The sequence below is a fragment of the Mastacembelus armatus genome, chromosome 24, assembly GCF_900324485.2.
Source record: "Mastacembelus armatus chromosome 24, fMasArm1.2, whole genome shotgun sequence".
Lineage (NCBI taxonomy): Eukaryota > Metazoa > Chordata > Actinopteri > Synbranchiformes > Mastacembelidae > Mastacembelus > Mastacembelus armatus.
In genome coordinates, this window is record NC_046656.1 from 19,216,799 (window position 1) to 19,239,970 (window position 23,172).

General features: G+C 41.7%; 4 protein-coding genes across 5 annotated transcripts; 2 read left to right on the top strand and 2 right to left on the bottom strand.

Annotated features, from left to right (window-relative positions):
- Positions 1-982: 982 nt before the first annotated feature.
- Positions 983-11,074, bottom strand: cd164 (CD164 molecule, sialomucin). 2 transcript variants are annotated; one of them, XM_026318545.2, is made up of 6 exons: positions 10,774-11,056; positions 10,362-10,430; positions 5,659-5,727; positions 5,183-5,296; positions 4,495-4,548; positions 983-4,408 (listed from the first exon to the last, which is right to left on the bottom strand). In XM_026318545.2, the coding sequence occupies exons 1-6, from the start codon at positions 10,841-10,843 to the stop codon at positions 4,236-4,238; spliced, it is 549 nt and encodes a 182-aa protein (XP_026174330.1). In that variant the 5' UTR covers positions 10,844-11,056; the 3' UTR covers positions 983-4,235. The 2 variants fall into 2 exon arrangements, with proteins under 2 accessions (XP_026174330.1, XP_026174332.1); XM_026318547.2 differs by lacking the exon at positions 5,183-5,296 and having other exon boundaries at positions 10,774-11,074.
- A 1,315-nt stretch (positions 11,075-12,389) lies between these two features.
- ppil6 (peptidylprolyl isomerase (cyclophilin)-like 6) lies at positions 12,390-14,502 on the bottom strand. The gene is made up of 8 exons (XM_026318899.1): positions 14,367-14,502; positions 14,126-14,221; positions 13,779-13,967; positions 13,450-13,512; positions 13,209-13,356; positions 12,802-12,861; positions 12,585-12,720; positions 12,390-12,501 (listed from the first exon to the last, which is right to left on the bottom strand). Exons 1-8 carry the CDS (start codon positions 14,442-14,444, stop codon positions 12,390-12,392), a joined length of 882 nt encoding a protein of 293 aa, XP_026174684.1. The 5' UTR covers positions 14,445-14,502.
- A 70-nt stretch (positions 14,503-14,572) lies between these two features.
- On the top strand, positions 14,573-21,289 carry gen1 (GEN1 Holliday junction 5' flap endonuclease). The gene is made up of 13 exons (XM_026317975.2): positions 14,573-15,053; positions 15,129-15,327; positions 15,413-15,589; positions 16,285-16,395; positions 16,481-16,554; positions 16,635-16,720; positions 16,975-17,125; positions 17,313-17,349; positions 17,432-17,512; positions 17,591-17,721; positions 17,837-17,898; positions 18,914-19,063; positions 19,576-21,289. The coding sequence occupies exons 1-13, from the start codon at positions 14,893-14,895 to the stop codon at positions 20,880-20,882; spliced, it is 2,727 nt and encodes a 908-aa protein (XP_026173760.1). The 5' UTR covers positions 14,573-14,892; the 3' UTR covers positions 20,883-21,289.
- Positions 21,290-22,341: 1,052 nt separating this feature from the next.
- Positions 22,342-22,794, top strand: msgn1 (mesogenin 1). Its single transcript, XM_026319143.1, has one exon. It carries the CDS (start codon positions 22,363-22,365, stop codon positions 22,792-22,794), a length of 432 nt encoding a protein of 143 aa, XP_026174928.1. The 5' UTR covers positions 22,342-22,362.
- The last annotated feature ends 378 nt before the right edge of the window (positions 22,795-23,172 follow it).

A 23,172-nucleotide genomic window follows, 5' to 3' on the forward strand; every position in this document is an offset into this window, starting at 1 on the left:
CAAGCAGAACCTTGCTGTGACCTTGGAAACTGACCACATAGGCTGTTTTGGTTTCTTTGGTTTTGTGTCTCAAAATGTCAGTGCAGTTGGTGTCTGCACATGACTGCAATAAACTCTGGACCAGTGTCCTTTTCAAGAGGTTTTGATTGTTCCATACACACAAAACAGCAGAAAATAAGAGAAGTAATATAGTAATAACATCACTGTGCAAGGTCTTTGCTTCCTCAGCTTACTGTTTACACATTATTGCAACAGTAACAATTATATACATAAAATAGTGTAACAGTCATTTCAATACTTTAGATACTTTAAGAAGTTGCTGATAGTATTTAAGTAACTGTATTAGTGCAGTACGTTCTCATGCTTTTACTGAAGCATTTGAATTTTCACTTGCAGCTACTTAGCTTAGCACAAAGTCTGTAAAAAAAACAAGCCTGATTCTGCCCAAAGAAATTACAGAAGTATATTTCCTGCATATAGCAGATGTCACAGGTAAAGATGGCTAGAGAACATGTTGACCTAGCATTAGCTGCGCACACACGCACACACTAACACAAAGCAAAGCCTGAACTTGATGCCATTTGTTGTCGGTCAACTGTAACAACAGCAGCAGGAGAGCACACCTGGCACTTTGGATTTGTCATGTAAATTAGCAACGACAAGAAAGTCACTGGCAGTGCTGTCACATGAGGGAGGCACAGGGAAATACAGGGATTTGATTAACAAGATTCAAACTTTATTGGTTTGAAACTAAAGGCAACACTAAAAAAAACAAGGCAGGAAAATTAAAGTTTTCGTGAAAAAAAAAAAAAAGGGAGTACAATATAAGCACAAAACACTTCACAAGGCATTGGGGCACCTGGAGTGTGTGAGTGGGTGGGTGGGGGCAAACAAGATTGATGGCCTGTAACACAACTGGTAAACAAAAAAGACATATGGCGGTGCAGTGTGTGCACACAGCAATAAAAGCCACGAGGCAAAGGAGGGAATCAAAAAGCTTTTTATTCATCGGTCTTGAAATTGAACACTTCAAGGCTAAAAACTGATATGAAAGCCTTCCATAACCAAACAAAAGTGGATTCTGAATTTTAAATACTAGTGGACAGAAAACAAAGTCATCAATGCAACAGTTGAAAATTACAACCAAAGTGAAGTTCAAGTTATTCGTCTGTTATGGAGGAAATGCTGCAGCAAAGAACACCAGAGGCCTGTGGTTCACAATGAACAGGTGAAAAGTTGTCCAGGCTGTAACCAGGTTTCCTGTATGTGAAAAATAGGCCTCTCATTAGCTGGTTATAGCAGCATTTAAAACCCCTATAAACTACTGTGCGCCGTCTCAACAAAGACCCTTAAATCGGAAATCGAAAAAACACACACAGCCTGGACAGCTTGTCACTGTGGGTTTGATCAGGAAGTTAAGGCTGAGCGTGACAACAGACATTTAAGCAGAATATGGCCTAGAAAAGCAAACAAAGAAAGTGCTGAGTCCCATTGATATTTGATAGGTGTGGCATATCATTTTACAAACTACAACTATATGTGGAAATTAACTGAATAAGGCACTTTTCTTTAAGAGGTGCAGGGGCTGAGTAACTTGTAGGACAAGCTGCTGAGAGGAAACACAATGGACATCTATTGGCATCCCTGGATACCAGAGGTGTTTTGACACACCATGACATCAACACGTGATGCTGGGTTTTTAAGGAATTCAGCCAGGATGTTGAAGAGATTCAGTGATCACACACCGTATCACTCAACCGCTGTGATTAAATCCCAAATACGTCTCTAAATGTGGGCGAGGGGACTCCTCAGCCAGAGAATGAACAAATGGGTGCAGCTAAGGCAAAACTCTGTAGCCTTCTCGCCATATATGGCTCTTTGGGCTGTAGCCTAATGCCACCAGGTGACTGTAGCTTACAGGTGTGGAAATGGTGAGCAGCAGAAAACATGTTATCCTAAATTATGCAAGCCAAAACAAACATATGGACTCAGAAATCTCTTACTATTTTGTGGCCATACAAAACAAGGTGATTTTTCAATCGTTATCTAATTACTATTCAAGACTAAATATTTACCAAGCAGTTTTTTTTTTTTTTTTGGCTAAACCATGAAAACATTTATAAAGACAAAAGTTACAAAACAAAGCTCGTCAGTGCAATACTCAATTTCCATGCCAAAACTGAGGACTTTGGCTTAATGCACACTTGTTTCAAGGCATTCTGTCAGCTAGCAATGGGCTAATCACAAATAATCAAGTGGTTTTGAAGTGGGTCTAAATCCTTAAGAGCATATGCAATGAGAGGAGAAAACCACAACCCCAAGCATCCAGCATGCAACAATTAAAAAAAGGCATTTAAACAAAACATAATTGACACTGACAAGCGACTACGAGCAAAAGGTTCTGATAAACACTCCTTCATTTAGCCTAGCCTCAAGTTGAAACCTAGAAGATAAAAAACAGGATACTGCTATATACAGGAGGGACAAAATGAAAAATAGTCACAGTCAGCAGCAAGCTAATTAGAGAACTTCAGCTCTAGCATGGCCATGTAGTTACAATCCTGCACTCATTTACATGAAATCAGAATCAAGAGGTTGATTTGACCAAACCAGCACTCAGTCACAACATTTCTGCCCCCAAGCATTCTCCAATACTCAAGTTATGAAATTAAGCCCAACATTTTTGCCATTTCTTTAAAAAGTACACTGCCAGATTTCTGGCTCCTAACAGTGCTCAGAAGTTTCCTAACAGCTCACTGTTTATGTTTTGAAGTGGAGTCACAACTGAGTTCAGAAACATGACCCAGTGAGATGGCAGGACATTTGGGAGCAGTACCAGGAGCTGCCAACAGGGCAGTGCCTTTAAAAGATCTATATATATATACACAAGATCACCAGCTTACAGGCACTGAATCCTGTCCTCTCTATAGAGATAAACCTCAACGGCCCTCGAGTCACTGCGAGCTATTGTATTCATCAACAACAGGCTCTTTAGTCCAGCTGGGAAACCATGGTTCTCACTGCAATACGGTTCCTCCTCACGAACACAAACTAATGACAACGAACCTCGGCCAGGAAGAAAAGACTCATCCTCTTCCATTTCTCTCTTTAAGTCATACTGGACATTAAAGGCACTTCACTGCTATCACTGACCACATCAGGAAAGGTGCACATCATTGTCTCTACCTCCTCATTCTCTTATTTTATACATTATCTAAACAAACATTTCTGAAATATTCTATAATCATTCATTTTTGCCCTTTTAGATTAAGGAAGGGTCAGCTCCACGTTAGCAACCCGAGTGGGTAAGATTTGACGTCAGTAAGGATTAGAAATAACAGCTGGGGGGATTCATGGTGGGGAAGTGAATTTGATATATGACTTATTGCATTGAACTGCTCTACTGGCAGTTGGTGTTTGACTCTTTTTCTTAACAACTCACATTGGGCGGAAAACACACAGCACTCCTAAATGCCAAGGGAGACACCCATCAAACACTGTTTACCCGAAGAACTGCTATCGTCTCAGTCTGACGTCAGGTGATTGGGTGTTGCTTTTATTCACTCGTTAGTAACCCCACCTGTTTTACATCATCTATGAACACATATACACAATAAAGCTGCATTGGGGGGGGGGCGAACCTGCTCACGACTCAATGAGTTAAAAGCAACACTAAATCATCACAGTCGTCATGTGTAAGAATAGCTGCAAACTCAAACAGTGTTTCCAAATCTAGATTTTAAAAAAAATGCTGCAAACGCTACCACACTGCAGCTGTACCAAGCAGCAGCAGGCAAGCCTGTCTGTATACATGACCAATACAATACCAATACCTTTTGTGTTATGTATTTAGTTGAGGAAACCATGAGGAGAGGGGCTGTTAATAACACAAACCCCCTCTATCTGATGAAAAATGGTCTTGCAGGGTTGACTAACAACATGGTGGAGGTGGAAATAGCTACTACATGATGAAATCCATATGCTCGAGGCTGAAATGCCACATCACTAGAAATCTGTTCAGTGTACAAGTTGGTGCAATGTTAATTATCATACATACAGGCATGCATGGGTGCTCTAACGCAGACTACAACAGCAGCAGCACTAGATCAGGCCGAAACCTGGTGCAAACATCCAAAAGAAGTGATGAAAACACTGTTTAAGTCTGTTGTGATGAGTGTGTGCTGAGTGGGGCAGGGTCACTGGAAGGTTCTAGTCGGTGGAGACCGGGTTCCGCTTCAAAGGGTGTGGTAGTTGCGGTCCTTGGACTTGCAGAATTTGTAGAGGAAGAAGATGACAGCCTGCAGGCCCAGGACCAGCACTATCCCACCGATGAAGCTTGCGGCATCAAAGGTGGAGTTCTTCTGAGGCACAGAAGTGGGGTTGATGGGTGTGGTTGTGCTGCTGCTAGCTGTCAGAGAGAAAGAGCCCAAAGAAGAATGAAGTTCCTCCTGTTTGTGTACATTACTCGACAGATTCAAACAGTCTCTTACTTACTTGTAGAGGTGGAGCTGTTACTATGGTGAGTGGGGACAACAGTGGTTGTATTGTCTGTTGTAGGGTCACAGTAAAAAAAAACAAAAAAAAAATGCATTAGTCTTTACAATACTCATTATTTGACCTGTCTGAAGTTGTAATCCTCACAGCTTCATTTGCTGCTGGTTGACTTGGCAGCACCCATAGCACCAGGGTTTGGTTTAGTAATACAGCAAATAGCGTTTGTCAGAAAACACAGCAGCAGAGCAACTGGTAAATCTACCGCGCAGCCACACAGCAGCGTGTTGTTTTGCATGTGGCACAAGGAGTTCTCTTTACAAACAACACAGCACAGTGATGTTTGCCAACTGGCCGAGGAGGCAGAGATGTGCAGCCTATAACTCAAACAACGCTCGTCATCACTGTGGCTGCTGCTCCCTGTGCTTCCAGTCCCTGTCTGAATGATCCGCTGATGAAAAATGCTGAAAATTGCTGTTGTCTTGTTTTCTATGCACAATGACAAACAAGAAATGCACCCTGCACTAACTGCAGTGACAAACATTTCCTGTGAGCGCTTCTAAATAAAAGCCCCTCTGTGTTTCACCAGTTAAACACGTCTAATAGCTACAGCAGGAAATACTGGGTTTAAAACAGACGGGACAACATAGACTCCAACAGGGGGTGGCAGAGGGGTTTAGGAAGGGGTTACCTGTGCTGGGCTTTGGGCTGCTGCTGTTAGAGGTGGTGGTGACAACAGGGGCAGGGGTGAGAGTAGTCGTGGCAGCAGAGACAGATGAATTCCCGGTTGGTGTGCTTTCAGTAGCTAGACAGAGAACCAACACCGAGACAGGTTGTAAGGAGGAAAGCAAGCAACACCCCCCAGACAACAAGGTCAGAAAATGACACAACTCGTTACTTCTCAAGTGAAAACAACGATCTACACCTTAAGTCTGTTTGACAAAAACAAAGACGACGGGTGAGACCAAGCTAGAGACTGAGTATTAACTGACACCTTAGTTAGCTAGACCCAAACAGAACCTGCAGAAAATAAATAGCAGTAAACCTCAGAAATGTGATTTCTCTTTATAGAGTCTGCTGACTCTCTTTGGGTCTAAAGGAATGTGTTAATATGAAATGTTAATTTCTCACTAGGACATTCAGAACCACTACCACCACCACACTTACCTGAGCAGCTGGTGTTGCTGCAGGAATCATTTGCTGTCACAAGAGTCATGTTGCGACAGCCGACAAATGCTGAAACAGACAAAAGTGCCATTAATGAAATTCCTGATTAATGTTTTAAAGCAGATCTCAGCATTAACAAGAGAAACGACCTTTATTTGCTCATTTTCAGTTCAATCCTGACAATGTTCTTTTGTGCTGACAGCTGAGGAACAGTTTGTATCACTGAGGTCTGATCACACAACTGTGCATAGCTACAGACCTCCAACACATAATCTCTCATCTCATCTCAAGGTCCTGTCCAAATGTTCATGTTTGCACTGAGCACGCAGCTGCATCTAATCCTCTCTCACTGACTCTGTGCATACAAAAGAATAAGCAACATATGCAGAGAAACAATGTTCTTTCTTTTTTTTTTTTAAATCACCTGCCGCTCAGGTGCGGATCCCGCAGATCCTGCTGCCCTCATCATAACAGTATATTATTTGAAGTGGGGCAAGTCTGAAACCTGTTTTGCGTGCATTTCTTTGTCACTTTACCACCTCAGCACTGTAGCTGCCAATTTCAGATCCAGGCTCAACACAACTTTTTTTGTTTGTTTTGTTTTCTTTTTTAAATAAACAGCCACAGAGAATGAACAGAAAAAATAACAAGGGCCAGCAGTGGAAGACATATTCAGATTATTTACTTCATGTAAAAGAAGCCTATTCTAAGTGAAAATCCATGTATTATATTTTATAAACTAGTCAAATCTTTTGCATTTAAAATGTAACTATTAACTACAAATATTAAAGGTTTTTCTCTCAATAGACAAATAAAATAAAGTGAAAATACAAAAATTTCAGTTATAATTGCACTTGAGTACATTAGTTGATAAAATGGAGTAAGGTAAGACTGGAGACATTTTCATTTTTGCGTGTGTTCAGTCTGCTGACTCATAGTTTGACCATCTAGGTGTATCCTCTTCCATTGTAATACAATTACTAATTAACCAAGACGGGACGGGACTTTGTCCTGCCGTAAAGTCCTGCTTGTCCCAAATACTGCGACCAGAAATCCAGACACAGACGCAGCGATGTTTCAGTAAGAAGAGTAGAAATTCATGGAAAACATTCCACTTTTAATCATCTACAACAGGAGTAACTATAACAAGATGAAATCAGCTCCTTCAGCCTGTGTCACACAGTGAGGAGCTCATGAGTCATAACTGCGAGCACCTTGTGACTGCAGACTCTTCACACCCAGCACAATCGCATTCACTTTGCTGCTGCTCTCAACACATTTCACTGCAATCTTAGCACAGATATCCACTTTGCAGGAAGCAACTTGAAGAAAAAAGCTTGTTTCAAAATTCCTCCATATATATATATATATATATATATATATATATATATATATATATATAAAATTTAAAAAAAGACTTCAATAAGTTATTTTCAATTTTAACAATATATTTGTCAAATCCTAATTGTAAATCTAATAGCCTGGACTATTTGTTTGATTTCAGCAAAATCTAAAAGGGCTAACCTTGAGTTTTGCACCACTTTCAGAAATATTAGCCACAAAAAAGCCAAATCTTTCAAAACATTAGTTGCAGCCTCCTTATGTATGTAACCATAAAGTCTTCTTATTCCAGGACATATTAGCAGCTGAGGAATACTTTGAATTTCCACATGGCATGGCTGCACTCTGCCTTCACACATCTCAGTCCGTCCTCTGTGGAGTGCCATTTTACAGCTCTTTATGATTTATCACCTCAAGTAATACGGAAATGGAAAATATTTCCCATAACACTTCAATAAAGATTCAATCTGGTGACAGACGAGGTCATCAGAGGCCTTGGACCTTGACTCTCTATGGCTGACATCACGACTGTATTTGTTTATACAAGCTTATGAGGGCATTATGTTCCCAGATACAGGAACATCAATAGTGGAGGTAAACCTGTGGTGGTGCAACTGCTGTAAAACGCCGTCCTCCATCTTATTTGGGTGTGCGGTGATCCAAACCTAATGACTCCCACCAGATAGATGCCCTAAATTACAGATGCATTAACTGTAACTGTCAGTAAGCCTGCAGCCATTGTTGCGAGCATCTTTTGTCCGTCTCCAAGTAGGGACAAAACTGACTCACATGCTTGTGTTAGATTTTCCACAGCTCACAGGGCTCTGTTTTCTGCTGCTCATATCAGGCCGTGCATACAAACAACTACCAAATGGCTGCTCTGTTCTAATAATCTGTCTGTGTGACGCCTAATGCAAAGTTTCTGTTAACTGTGTCACAGACGTGCTGGTTAAATGATGTGGTTATAATAGAGACCAGGGTTTTGTGGTGTCTTGAAGCTGCTTCTCTGTGCCAATGAGCAGGAAGGGATTGGAGCACAAAAAATCAGTTGCTTCATATGTTTTAACTTCAAAAAGTTAAACTTTTACAGCTGGAAACTTAATGACTCACCGTCTTTCAAACTGCGATTCAGCTACGTCAAAGATTGAGTAATTTTGTAAGTGTTGTTGTTACTTTTCACACTTTTTCATTAATCTGACACCATTTTCTGTGTATAATAAACGATGTGGGAGGAGGATTTTTTCCACACCACGAGGTCAGAGGGCCGTTATCTCGCAGGTAGCTGTGAAACATAGGACTGTTCTCACCCTGTTCCAAGATAGTGACATCAGCATCACGAGGTCCGTCCACACTTTGCTCCAGCCAGAGGTGTGAGTGAAAGACTCAAGGGCTCATCTTACTACAGAAAAACCGTCTCTGGGTTAAGGGGACTCAACAAGCTTTGTCACAGACTACAGCCTGTACTTAGTGGAGCTGCAGAGCTCACATGTACACGTGTAAAGTTTTTGAGTTTCTAAACACTGGACTGTAGGGAAACGCGCCTCTGACGCCAAAGGCTTGTTTACACAAAATCCCTAAACCAAAGATAAATCTGGTAATGACAGTGTGGTAGGCGTCAGCACAGTGCGGCAGCGTGGTTACACTGAAGTTCAGCAAGGCCTCCTCAACAGTCCACAACTGACCTTTCCGGTTTTTGCTGAGCTCATATCAAATAGGTGACCCATTCTTGAGCTTGTGGAGGGCTTTAGCTGTAGGCTTATTGTGTGTGTGTGTGTGTGTGTGTGTGTGTGTGTTCTCTGACAAGTGAAACTGTAGATAAATAGTTTTTCTCTTATTTAAACCAACATCAAACAATAGAAAAATATCACTCCAATCTTTTGGAAAGTTAAACATATGTCAGTTAACGCTGAAATAATTACGACCTCAGCAGGAGAAGAGATCTTGTTAAATTTTCTGTCAGTAGGTGGAGGCTGTCTGTTGTTTGCTCCTGAGCGTTTACTGTAAATGTAAAGCTGCACTGGTTTATCTTTCTTGAGAAATCCCACGAGCTGAACAGCCGTCTGAGTGCTGAGCAGAGGTAAGTAACTGTCATCTTGCCCGTCCTGTCCAACCACTTAATAGAGCATGATGTAATAGTGTATCATTAAAGGGCGATTTTACATTCACAAACCAGAGGGGGTGGGATCAGCTAAGCTCAAACAGCGTGTCCTGGAAAGAATCAAAGCTTCCCATTGGTGACGCTGTCACAGGTCAACTCCCATGTGAGGGCAAATATCGTCTAGTCTTCGCGCCGAGTGACAAGTGAAATATAAGACGGGATCGCTGCTCATTGTGAACTGCACCCGAGGGATTATCAGAATAACAAGGCACATGAAACCTATCTTCCCATCCTATCTTTGCACTCTTTCCTCTTCCTTCTGCTCCCCATCATGAGGATATTGCAGACTTCCTGCCACACTTCCCCTCCTGTTCATCTTCTTCACAATCACTAATAAATATCTAACGAAACAGACTAAATCAAACACTGGAGTGAGGCCCTCCGGGGCAATTTGGTCAGTGTCACAACACTTTTTTCCCCTTTACGAGGATCAGGTGTTAGGGATCTACTACAGCCTCAACAAAGCCTTCAGCACAGTTTTTATTATAACCTATGACAACATTATGTTAACTCAACATCTGTAACTTTATGTCCTGACACTGACAACAAGAAAACAACCAGCTCCTCTCCTGACTTGTTAGAAAAACACAAACCACAGCGAGAGCAAACAGTGAACGGAAAGACGTTGGTTGAGTCAGGAAGCAATCTGTCATGCGGTTTTGAGTATTGCCCCTCCTTTTTAACCAGATAGTGCATATTTCTAATCAGGTTAACCAGGTCAACTAGCAAATTTCCAAATCAGGATGAAAGAGACAACTGGTTATAGTGCAGCGATCAAACAGCGATACAGAGATGTGGGCAAACAGCAGCACAATCACAAGATCAAAATGAGAGTCAAATATCTGGCACAACATAACAACTATAGCTTTGACTCCACAGCCTTGTCAATACTCTACAGTTCATTTATTGTAGTTAGACACACACACACACACACACACACACACACACACACACACACACACACACACACACACACACACACTGCAGGTCTGGACAGTGTTGCCAGATAATTACGATGCAGCTCGGCCTTTAGGGAAATTGAAATTACATCATCTGAGAGTCAACATCCACTGCCATACATTCTCCCTGTACCCTGGAACCTTGTGTCCAATACGTTCAGCTGTCTGGACCATTCAGGACTCACAAAGACCAGTCTGTGTCTCTTTGCTCCACAACCCAACACACATTTAGGACAGATACTCACATGATGTGCAATTGACCCAAAGACAGTCGGTGGTTACACATGATTCACAGGTCAGAGACGAACATCCATCTGCAAAGAAGAGAGAATCAGGTTTAGAAAGGAAATGAAACTCTCCAAGTGGTGCTGCTAAAAAAAAAAAAAGAGTCCCACTCTCAGAATAAATCTTTTTTTGCACAAACAAACACTGCAGCTGTTTGAGCTGTAAGGCTCTTACATAACAAGTTGATCTGGTCCCTGATCAGCTGGCTCAGCCTCCACAGCTCACACACAATCACACGAAAATTGAATTTAGACCATTTAACCTCAGGGTAGTGATGTACCCGACAGGCCCTGCGGCACAGGGCCGACTAAAGGACGCACACAGGCGGATCAGGCTAGCCGCTAGCTCGGCACCCAAAGGTCGCAAACTTACCTGGGTCTGTCGCGGCTGATGCGCCGACCAGAGCCACGACTACAGCGCAAAACACCGCCTTCAGGTACATGTCTGCGGCCAAATTACTTCTCCGTCTGCGCTACGGGGTTTGGAGACGACGAGGAAGAGACTTCGGGGGTTTCACGGCTTCCGGACCGTCTTGCGTTTCTGGTCGCTCCCGCTGCTGCTGCTGCTGCTGCTCGCTAGCTCGACACTTCCTACTCGACAGGTCATGTGGCAGTTTTTACTGGGAGTGGTGAGAAACCAGTCCAGGTCATGAGCTGGGTACACGTCACACCAGGCGGGAGAGGACTTTCTCCATCCAGCTGCCTGATTGGCCCGGACACAACAAAACCTGACAAACTGTTCACCTGTGACGCACAACGCTGAATAATTTATAGGCTAAAAAAAAAAAAAACCCCTCAGTCAGTGGAAAGTACTACTCTAGTACTGTACTAAAGTATTATTTTAATATGTAGTAATATGTAATGTAATGTGTAGTATAATCCTAAAACTTTGTAATTACCCAGCAAAGTACTTCAAATTATAAGTATAAGGTATTTAACATTAGCTCCATGGATGAACACAATAATACATCAGTAATTATATTCCAATAATAGAAAATACATCGATGTGAGAGTACTTTTACTTTTGGTACTTCAAATGTATGATTTGAATGTAGGCTTTTTCTTGTAACAGAGTATTATTACACTTTGGTATTTATACTTTTGTAAGTTTAGGGTCCCAGTACACCTTCCACCACAGACCAGAGTGTTGTATGATTAACACCTGACATTTTACAAGGTACAGTTTAAAATGATGCCAGGAAAGTAAGTGTTCAAAGTCCAGCCTGCACAAGCTCCAAACAGTCTACATGAAAATAAGAAATGTTACTGTCTATTTGATTTCATCCATAGCCCTCATAGCTCAAAATCTTACCAGCGAAACGTCTCAATGAGTAGAAGAGATAATGAATTAAAGGTACACTGGCACAGACATGGTACAAATGTAAGTTTTGCTTTGCCTCACCTACTGTTGTAGTCTTATTACATAATAGAGAAAATAAGGTGTGTAGTACCTTGATCATAATTAGGTTTCTGCATTATTTAGTGGAATCATATCAGTCCAGTACAGACTGAAACACATATAGATAAGATAAGATAAGATAAGATAAGAAAACCCTTATTTGTCCCACAATGGGGAAATTGGATTGTTGCAACAGCAAAGTACAAATACACAGCAGAGTGCCAAAAGTAGCAAAGAGGTAAGATAAATAAATTAAAAATATTTAAAAAATACTAAGTGGAATAAAACTAAAAAGCTACAAAAACTATAAGTGTGTACAATATGTGCCTATGGGTATGTACAGTATATGGACATTGATGGGTAAATAAATAAATACCAGGTAAAGTGACCACAGTATATTGCACTGATGGTGATTTACCTTAGTGTGTTGTGTTTGTATTAAAGCACCTGCATAAGTTTGTATGTGTATGTGTATATGTATGTATATGTTGATGTAGATGCAGGTGTAACATGTATCTTATGTTTATTTTACTACATCACAAAGATTGAAATCATATTTAAAAAAGGCAGCGATAACAAATGCTCAGGAGCTATAGCTTTAATACCCCACAGTCTGTAATTTTACATTCATATTTGGGTCTTTCATTGCAAGTGGGGGCCTCTTCTAATCTCCTGAGGACGTCAACACCTTCAACCACTTGTCTATAATAAAAAAGACAAATTTTAAAACAACTATGAGATTATAGACAATTATTAGACAATCATAATTCTGTAGTTATACAAACCCAAAAGCAACATAGGCCCTGTCCATCCAGAGTGTTGGCTGCAGAGTGATGTAGAACTGGGATCCATTTGTGTGGGAACCCTTATTGGCCATTCCTAAAATGCCTCGCTTAGAATGGGAAACAGCAAAACTCTCATCTAAAGGGGAAAAAGACACATGTTCAAGTTACCAACTAATATACAGCTTTGCACACTACATTCTCATGGGAGAGGCCGTACCTTCAAAAGTTGGTCCATAGATGGACTCGCCTCCATTGCCTTTACTTTCCAGAGAAATATCTGCAAAATTGAGAAACAGATGACTAGACCACGGTGACACTGCAGAAAATCATATTACAAGATATTTTTCATTCACCTCCTCAAATTCATGACATTTTGTGCAAAAATTTAGGTGCATTCCTGACCTAAGCTATGGTTGGTATGAGTGGATATGATGGCCTCTCATGTATTTATGTTAAAAAACATTATCATCTTTAAGATCTGACCAAGATACAAGTTAAAATCTGTGTCCAAATTACCATCTTCATCTAGGATTTACAGTATATATGCCATACAAAGATGACTATACAAACCAGATTATGTATTTTTGTTGCACTTTTGTTTTTACGAGCCACTGAGGACCCTACCTCCTCCTTGCACCCAGCCACTGGGCACCACACGATGAAACAGAGAGCCCTTGTAGCAGAGAGGGAGGCCGCTCGGTGACACTCCCCGCTCTCCTGTGCACAGAGCCTCAAAGTTCTTTGATGTCTTTGGACACACATCTGAGAACAGCTGAGGAGGGAAAAGACAATAAGTCTAGAAAATATAAAGGCAGATTTGAAAAGCCTCAGAGATGGTGCTGTGTATGTAAATACATTAGCTCACCTCAAACAACAACCTCCCTGCTGCTTCTCCTGCTATATCCACATCCATGAAGACAAACCGATGCTTTAACGAAAGAAAGGTTGTTTATTTGTTTTATTTATTGTAGAAATTATATCTGAGAAAAACTCACAAATAATTGATGTTTAAGAGTAGTAATATTCAGCTGTATGAATGACTTGACTGCAAACTAACCTAAAAAGTTGCATATCAATGAATAAAGTATGTGTTAAAAATGTGTAGATGCCAAAGACACCACAGAAGCAACATGAACCTATTATGGACCCACATTTGTTACCTCCATGTGTTATCTTAATGTGGTGTTGACTTGCCCCAGTTTTCTGGAGGTGTTTGGTGTAGCAGTCCTCAGTGACAGCCATATAGAAAGCCTGCGGGCGACTGAAAGCAAAGCCCCAGTGCTTCTTGGCCCAGCTGGCAAGCTCCTTCTCGTTCCCCAGAAAAAGGCCGTTGAGAAAGCACATCAGGCTGCTGGAGTACTGCCACACTTCACCACGCAGCTCCTTGAATCACAGGTTTTGGATTACGGATGTGGTGTGATTCAGCATTTCAGAATAAGCAACATGTCAAAGTACAGTATATTATATGGTTGTGTTGGTGTGTTTTCTGTATTTTCCTATATTCCACTATAGGCATAGCTACTCTATTTGTGACCACTTACTCTTTTCTTGTTGCACAGGTAAGAGTGCCAGTCCAGTTCGAGGAGGGGTTGAGTTTTTGGATCCATGAATGCCTCAGGAAACTTCTGCTTTAGTCCCTGTTGTGTAGAGTCAAAATATAGGGTGCTGGTAAAGTTCAGGTGGAAACCAGTGCCTGTATATAGCTGTAACTATAGACATACAAAACATATGAATCACATTAAACTACAGCTCTGAGACAAAATAAATAAAGTACTGGTTCACCTCGGCAATACTTCTGGCAACATGGAGATTACGGTCTTTAATTAAGCCGACGATTTCTATACGAACCTTTGGGTTCATTGCTAAAACAAAGCGAGGACCCAAAAATTCAGTCCTCAGTCTGTAAACAAGAACCTCGTATCCATAGCAACAAGCATTCGCAGGCGCTTGAATATGACGTGTCATTTAAAATGGCGGGCGTCGTTCAATTTCGCTAAAGCAGCAACTTTACTTCCCTCCCGTTTATTTATGAGCATGTCGGTTGAGTAAATAAAGGTGTATTTACTGAATAGACGTTATTATGTCGAGTTTTAGTTATTTTATACCCACAGTCAACTTTCTTTTCAGCGATACGACAATACAGCAGCTTTTTACAGGACGCGTCCAGCGAAGTGGGACGCGGCCCAACGGCGCCAGTGTTTGAAACCTGCGGCTGGATGAGTTTTGTTTTGTGCTGGGTCGTAAGTTGGCGACGTTTCCTACACATTTTCCACCTCTTGAACCTTTCTAAAGCTTTGGACAGGTCGCTATGGGTGTTCAGGACCTGTGGTCTATCGTCGAACCGGTTCGTGAGTCGGTGCCGCTGTACAGTTTGAGCGGAAAGACGCTGGCGGTCGACCTGAGTTTGTGGGTGTGCGAGGCCCAGCACGTCCAAGCAATGATGGGCAGAGTCACCAAGCCCCATCTGAGGTAACATATCTGCTTTTGTTTGATTACTGATAACCTGTAGATATTTCTATAGCGCATGCGCTCTGGTGTGTGCAGGAATCTGTTCTTCAGGGTGTCAGCCCTCACACTGATGGGGGTTAAGCTCGTCTTTGTCATGGAGGGAGAAGCACCGAAGCTTAAAGCAGAAACCATGAGCAAGAGGACAGAAGCGAGATTTGGAGGGTTCAGAAAGGCTGCTGCCCCCAGGTGCACAACAAACACCAGCAGGGGGCGCTTCAGGGCTGTGCTGAGGGAGGTTGGTTGGTCCTGCAACACTGTGCACCCCCCAACATAGGCAGCCAAGAAATAAATCAATGTGGTTTTAAACACACCCTTTTCAGTGTGCAGAAATGCTGGACTACCTGGGTGTTCCGTGGGTGACGGCTGCCGGAGAGGCTGAGGCCATGTGTGCTTATTTGGACTCCCAGGGCCTGGTGGACGGGTGCATCACCAATGATGGAGATGCGTTCTTGTATGGGGCCCGGACGGTCTACAGGAACTTCAATATGAACAGTAAAGTATGTAATTAAAAAGTGTACCCAGGTCACTGGACTGGAGTTTGATTAAATATGATTTACTGCTGGGCAGCATGGTGGATGAGTGGTTAGCACTGTTGCCTCACAGCAAGAAGGTTCCTGGTCTGAAACCCATCAGGGGCCTTTCTGTGTGGAGTTTGTATGTTCTCCCTGTGCTTGTGTGGGTTTTCTCCAGGTACTCTGGTTTCCTCCCACAGTCCAAAAACATGTATGTCAGGTTGATTGGTGACTCTAAATTCAGTGTTTTTGATCGTCATTGCATAAAACTTATATAAAGTAGTTCTACTTACTGTTATACAGTGTTTTTCCTCAACAGTTTATTTTAATACCTATTTGTATTTTTAATTGGATTTTTTATTTTGCACAGTACAAGTGTAAGTATTTTTATTCATTCAGTTTGGTTTCTCATAGTCTATTTGAGAACAACTTCTAATATCTTCATTATTACAGTTTTTATTTTAGTATTGAAGTAAAAATACAAAATGTTCATGGGAATAAATGGTTGATTTTCCTTTTTTTGCAAATATAAGGCTGCAGGGCATTTTTCATTTGTTTTAAAAGATGAATCAGGATTGAAAATAACATTTGACTAAAGACCTAACTCTAGGATTTTAGCATGTGAGGGAGGGCTATTTCTAACTTACCTGTGTATTTTTATTGCTCTCTTTATTCTGCAGGACCCTCAGGTCGACTGTTACCGGACATCTAAAGTACAAACAGAGTTGCATCTGTGCAGAGAGAACCTCGTTGGTCTGGCCATCCTCCTTGGCTGTGATTATATTCCTAAGGTAGGGAGAAATCTTAGGAATATAACCATCCAAATCAAAAGCGTGAATAACTGACGTTAACTGTACATTTCCATGCATCTGTAAGGGAATCCCAGGTGTTGGTAAAGAGCAAGCTATTAAACTTATCCAGACACTGAAAGGACAAACACTTCTACAGAGGTAGGAAACAAAATCCAGTCATGACTTTCTTGACAATATGTTGTGATGCTGCACGTTTAACTTTTCTGTGGTCACCTCAGGTTCACCCAGTGGAAGGAGGATAATGCAGGTGTGTCTGAGGTGGTTGTAAAGAAGGTTCCTCACTGCCACGTATGTCGACATCCTGGTGAGTGGGGCCCCGCCTTTAACTCTGAACCTGATAAGAAGTGAAAAGCAAAGGAGGGTGCTCTCTGCCTCACACATGGCTGATTTAAATCCATTGTACCTGCTGTGTTAAAATATACCCTTATGTGAGAGATGTTTAATCTGAACATGTCTCTGACTTCACGCCCAAGTTGTAGCAGTGTGTTATATGTTCCCTGTAATTCACAGATGTTTTTCTCCTCCTATTTATCCTGATTCATCTCCTCTTGTTTTCAGGCTCAGCGAAGGTACATGAGCGTGGTGGATGTGTGCTCTGTGACAGTAAACGTTTCTGTCAGCCTCAGGACTTTGATTACCAGTGTCCCTGTGACTGGCACCACTACGAAAAGACCCGCCAGGCCTCGTCTTGTGAGGCAAATATCAGAAAGTATGTGACTTTCTGTGAAGTTAAATGCAAATGAAAGATGGAACATAGAAATCAAGAACATAGAGGTCATCCACAGGCAGATGCTTCTTAGTGAAACGATTAGTGCACATGTCATGGAGGCATTTTTAAACAAAAACAACTTGGTTTGCTTTCTTTCTGTGTTTTGTGTGTTTCATTCCTTTTTCAGAAAGACATTGGCAAGTCCACAGTTCCCTTTCACAGAGGTACAGCTGTTTTCACCTGTGTTGTTCGTATGCTGTTGTTTTATAACATGTATGTTTTTAACACTTGAATTGCTTTTTGCAGATTATTAGTGAGTTTCTGATCACCAAGGACAAGCCTGTGTGTCATTTCAAAAGGAGACAGCCCAACATGCAGTTGATGCAGGTGCTGCCTTTATTTAAATGATTTGTTCAGTGATCTGCTCAGTGAGCTGTGTGTGACACTTTGTGCTGTGTTTCTCAGAATTTTGCCTATGACAAGATGGAGTGGCCGAAGCACTACACCAGTGAAAAGGTTTTAGTCTTGATGACCTACACAGAGTTGATGAACAGGAAATATGGAAAGGAGATGTCCTCTCAAATCAGGCCTCTCCGGTGCGCCTACAATTTTGATTTTATATATTTTTTGACAACCAAAAAATGTCAGAGATGATGCTGGTGTTGTAGGAAGTGATTACACATGTCTACTATTCTATTTTTCCCATCAAAGGATATTGAAACCAAGAGTGAGGAATGGTGTTGCTTGCTTCGAAGTCATCTGGAGCACTCCAGGTCAGTTTAAATCTTGTCAAAACATTTATTTTCACTTACCTTCAACAAAGATCAGTATTTTTGTATGACATCTATTTGATAAGCACCGGCCTTTTTAACCTCACAGTAAGGAAACATCCGCTGGGTTGAGTGACATGACTGCTGCATTAAGAGGAAGTTGGGGTGCAGGGTGCTCGTCACCGGGTTGTCTGATAGTGAGTGGCTGTGAGGTGGGCTTCACAGGTGACAGATCGGTCACAACAGCCACTAGGTGCTAAACTGACTTCCTCCCCAGGCTGAGAAATCTGTCATATCAAAGTCCACTTGACTAACAAGCTCCCCTGACATGACTGAGAAAGTCTCAATCAACAAATTCTCCATGTGCATGATGGATGGATCATGGAAAAGAAGCAGTTTTAATACAACTAAAGAGTTGGGACTGGTCATGAGTCTGCAGCATCTGCTGAATTCCCTTTATTACTCATTATTATAAAGTCACTCTTACTTGAAGTCACTTGTTTATAATGACAACATGGATTGTTATGTGATTTTATGGAAAGTCCTTTACTGTAAACTGTAGTCCTCTGTCTTATGTCCAAAGTTAGAGGCAGATATCTGCCCTAGGAAATTTGGCTGATTTGGGATAAATGTAGATGTGTAATGGAGTCCACCAGTTATGTTAGCTCATTGCATATATCTTCTTAATTTCATGTCTATGTGTTATCAAGTAAGTTGTTTTAATTCCATTATTGAATAAGACGCCTAAAATCTGTCAACTCTCTTTGTCTGCTGGAGTTGTAGTGCACCTGCAAATCATGTGCTATAAAACTTGAGGTTTCCTCAAGATAAATCCAAATAATATGTTTCCTGTCAGCTGTTATGACATTTTGAATTGTAATATCTGCAAATGCCTCCCAGGGCTGGTGTCGTTCTTCAGGGCCATAATTACAGCACAACTCCATGAGCTTCCTAATGTATTAAATTACTGAGCACATATTTGGCCTGTACATGATGCTTTGGTTTTTTTTCCCTGCAGGACATTATGTGTTTCCTGAGGATCATCCTGCAGAGAATCAACATGAGGTGAGGACAGTAGAGGAGGAGTCTCTGTTTCGTGTGGCCTTCCCAGAGGTGGTGGAGAGCTACCTGAGAGACAAAGCTCTGGCTGCAGAGAACAAGACCAAGAGTAAGGCAATACTTTATAAAATACTCTTAAAGAAATGCACAAAACATGTATAGTACTGCAGTTCATAGTTAACCATATCTGACTGTAAATGTCAATAATTTTTCACTTCAAAAATGCCAACCCCCTCCACAGACGTGTCAGGCTTGAAGACTTCCCACACTATGCTGACAAGGCTGTCCTGATCAAAGCCACCTGGAGCTTTGACTTGTTTTTCAAGTCTATTACAGCAGCTCTAACACCTGAAAATGTAGTTTGGCAGCTCAGTTAATTCACACCAAAGGCTTTGATGCTGAGAGGTGTCTGTCTCACAAGCTTCACTGTTACTTTATGCAGGTTGAGGGTGGTTATCAATGCTGTAGAGCTCCAATTCCTCACATGTAGAAAAACTAGTCACGGAAATTGAAGAGATTCCAGAGCAGCTGTGTTCAGAGTAACTATGAAGTCATCAAGATAATATCTGAGGGTCTAAAACCGTTAAACTTTTGACATTTCTGTCTTACTTTCCTTTGCAGAAAAGAAACCAAAGGGTAAACAAGAGAAGCCGTCTGATGTTTCCGATAGTATTTCCGACCTCTTGGCTCAGATGATCCTTGGGAGCTCCTCTTCAGCAGATGCTGCCACTCAACCACAAGCTCTGCTCCCTGTGATTTCAGACACAGAAAAAGCAGAAGTGGTGGTTTTAGAAACACCAGGGAACCATAAACGGCATCAGATGGCAGAAGAAGTCCAAAGCAGTCTGGGTGTTTGCCCCAGCACTCCTTTGTGTCCTTCAGAATCTGAGGCTGTTTCTTCGCCATCTGTCTCTGCTGTTATTGATGCTCTCCACCTGAGTGATATTGACTGGGATATTTCATCCTTCACGTCCTCTCCACCTCCACAGACAGCAACAAATCACACCACAGACCCCGGGCAAGATAAAACCACAGACAGTGAAAACACCAAGCAGAAAACCTCAAGTGACGACAAAGAAGCAGGCTCCAGATCTGCTGCCGAACTGTGTTACACAGAGTGTCCTCTAAGGGACAGGCTGCTCATGAGGAATACAGCCAAAGCTATCAGCCAGGGGAAGGTAGACCATAATGTGGTTTTAAAACAATTAAGCTATGAGTTAGCCTCTCCTATACAAATGTCTTCTCATAACTCAGACTCAGAACCCAACACACAGATCTCCACTGAGGGCAGAAAGGACAGTAAATTCACAGCAAAGGAATCTGATGTTAGCAAAAGTTCATATATAACAAATAAGACAGGAACAGAAAATAACACTTCAAAACAGACATTAATACCTGTAGTTCAGGATAAAGACAATAACACAAAGAACAAACGTAATGACCCCCAAAAGCCATTTCAGAAATATGAAATTTTCAGGACAGTTATTTCATCGTCTGCTGTCCCACCACAGAGGTGCCACTCTGACCCAGGTCGAGGTCAGGATGTGCAGCAGACCAACAAGAAGAGTGTTTGTATAAGTCTGTGTTCGTCCAGCGAGGACAGTGACACGGAGAACCAGCAGTTTAGACCTCAAATAAAAGCTAATACCAAGCCCTTAAAAAAGATCAAGGGTGCAGACTTTGCCCTGAAACCGGTTTCTGGACTTAAACCGACCAAACTACCTCAACCGTTAGGACCACAATCTCATAACACAACTGCATCGACTAAAAGCAAATGCCAGGAGGTCTCACCAGCTTCTGCAGACGGGGACGTGTTCCTTCAGAGTCCAGCATCACCTGTGACTGTGTTGGACAGTGATGATTCAGTGATTTGTAGTGAGAGTCCACTGCCACTGGCAGAAAGACTGAGGCTGAAATTCCTGAAGTGAGCAGGATGAGGGACAGGAACATGAATAAATGTGAACATTTATTAAAGTTAGTAAAATAGTTTCTTACACAAAGCCCATTTACTGTCTTTGTACAGTAGAGCTGCAACAACTAGTTGATTAATGCGTTGAAGATTAGTCAGCGGCTTTGTTGATAACCCAATAATCATTGAAGCAAGTATGGAGAATTTCTTTTGTTCCACTCTTAACGTAATAAAGTGAATGTCCTTAGGTTTTAGGCAGTTGATCAGAAAAAAGATAAATGTAGGGCTTTAGAAAACTGTGATCACTATTTTCTGAATAATTCATCATGAAAATAAAAGACCAAGCCTCAACCTGTAACAAGTGAGTGGAAACAGCTGCTTTTATTAAATGCACAGATGTTCTTATTAAAGATGTGTCATTCAATATTTTTTGGTGCACAAAACATGAAATTCTTTAAATAAATAAACGCTTTAAGAATATTTCATTGTACCTGTGTTAGCCTTGACACAGTGTTTATGCAAATCAGGTCAGAGTTATGTGGATTAGCACAGCTTTAGGTATTAAATGCCATTTAATATCACCAAATGTGCTCCGTTTCTCCCGTTTGACAAGCTCAATGTCACTTCACAGAGCTGCTGAAGCTGAGCCCCTGGTTTTACAGCCCACCAGTGTTGCTCCCCTTGATCACGAGTGAGGCCTTACACACCTTCCCAGACATGAAAGGTCTGGCAGGAGCTTGGTGACAGCTGCATCCTCTGCCCAAATAACAACTTATGCTGGCTCTTAGTTTTCTTAAAACAAGCGCTGACAGATTGGCCATTACAACCTGTTTCCCAGAGCACATCAACATTAGTGTTGGCCTGGGGTAGTTTTCCTGCTGAGGATATTTCCACGTGGTAAGAAAACTCATCAGAGGTAAAACAAGCAGCATTACTCCAAGTGGAAAGTGGGAAGGTGTGTTCACATTTAAAGGGAAAGAGGATTTTGAGATTAACTACACTGGAGAACCATTGTTGTTGCCTCTGGTTCTTTTGGGTACTCTGATATAGCCCACTGTATTGTTAGATTAGCTGTATGTGTAAGGCCACTTGTAATAAGTACTAATTATTTTGCCTCTATGTTTTTCTGGCTGAGACACACGCACTTTCCAGTGAGGTGCGAAGATCTCAATCCTTCATCTGACAGATCACATCAAACTGATAATTGTCGTCTTGCAGACTTTAAAGAGTAATTTCCCACAAAGTGAATCTAATTATTTTTCTTTCTATCACATTATCCGTCTATTTAGCCCTATTCACACCCCAGTGATAACGAACACATTTTGGCACTTCACATTTTCTTTGAACTTTTTTTTTTTTTCGCCTGAGCTGTGAACCCATAAAGCTCCGGAGATCTGCTTCTGTATAAAAACGCTTTGGCAAAAAACCACCTTCACAGAATCTGCCCTGAATGCCACCCTAACTGCAGGAGGGTCTGGAAGTCCCGGGATATTTCTAACATGGACCTGGATGTTACGACAGCCAAAATACTGTCTGACTGGAAGAGCCATGAGGGAAGTTTGGGAGAAGATCAGGAGTCCCTTCAGCCCACCTCCCCAGAGTTCATCATGGACTCCATGTGCTCTTCACCGGAGATGTGCTACTCTAGCGGCCATCAGGAGATCAAGGATTTCTCTTTTGGCTTCCCGGGATGCAAGACGGCCCCAAGAGCGCAGAGGCAGAGCAAGCCCAAGATGTCCACCAAAAGACGCGTAAAGGCCAGCGAGAGGGAGAAGATGCGCATGAGGTGTCTGGCAGAAGCTCTACATCAGCTCCGTGACTACCTGCCGCCGGACTACAGCAAGAAGGGCCAACCCATGACCAAGATCCAAACCCTCAAATACACCATTGAATACATCAACAAGCTCTCGGACATCCTGAGCCGCACGTAATGGACACAAAATGGACCACTTTTACGCACCAGGTTTACCATGATCCGCTCTTTTGATTAGTTGCTTAGGTTAGTATCTCTGATAAGTAATGCAGCGAGATAACTTAATAATTAAATTCCATCTATTAGTTTCCCTTCTCTTTCTGCCCTTCGCATGATGTAAATATTATTTTGAGGGCACTTGGCAATTATTTTTTTAATATATGAGGCTGCCTCTGTTGGAAATATGAAGTCAGTGTATTGAGATGTAAATGGGGTCTTGAATTTCAGCTTCACTGATAAAAAAAAATGTCTAGAGACCTCATTATACTCAATACTGTTTTTGTACTTGTGGTATGTTTTAGAATTAGCTGCATGAAATAGTGTCTGAAACCTAAAC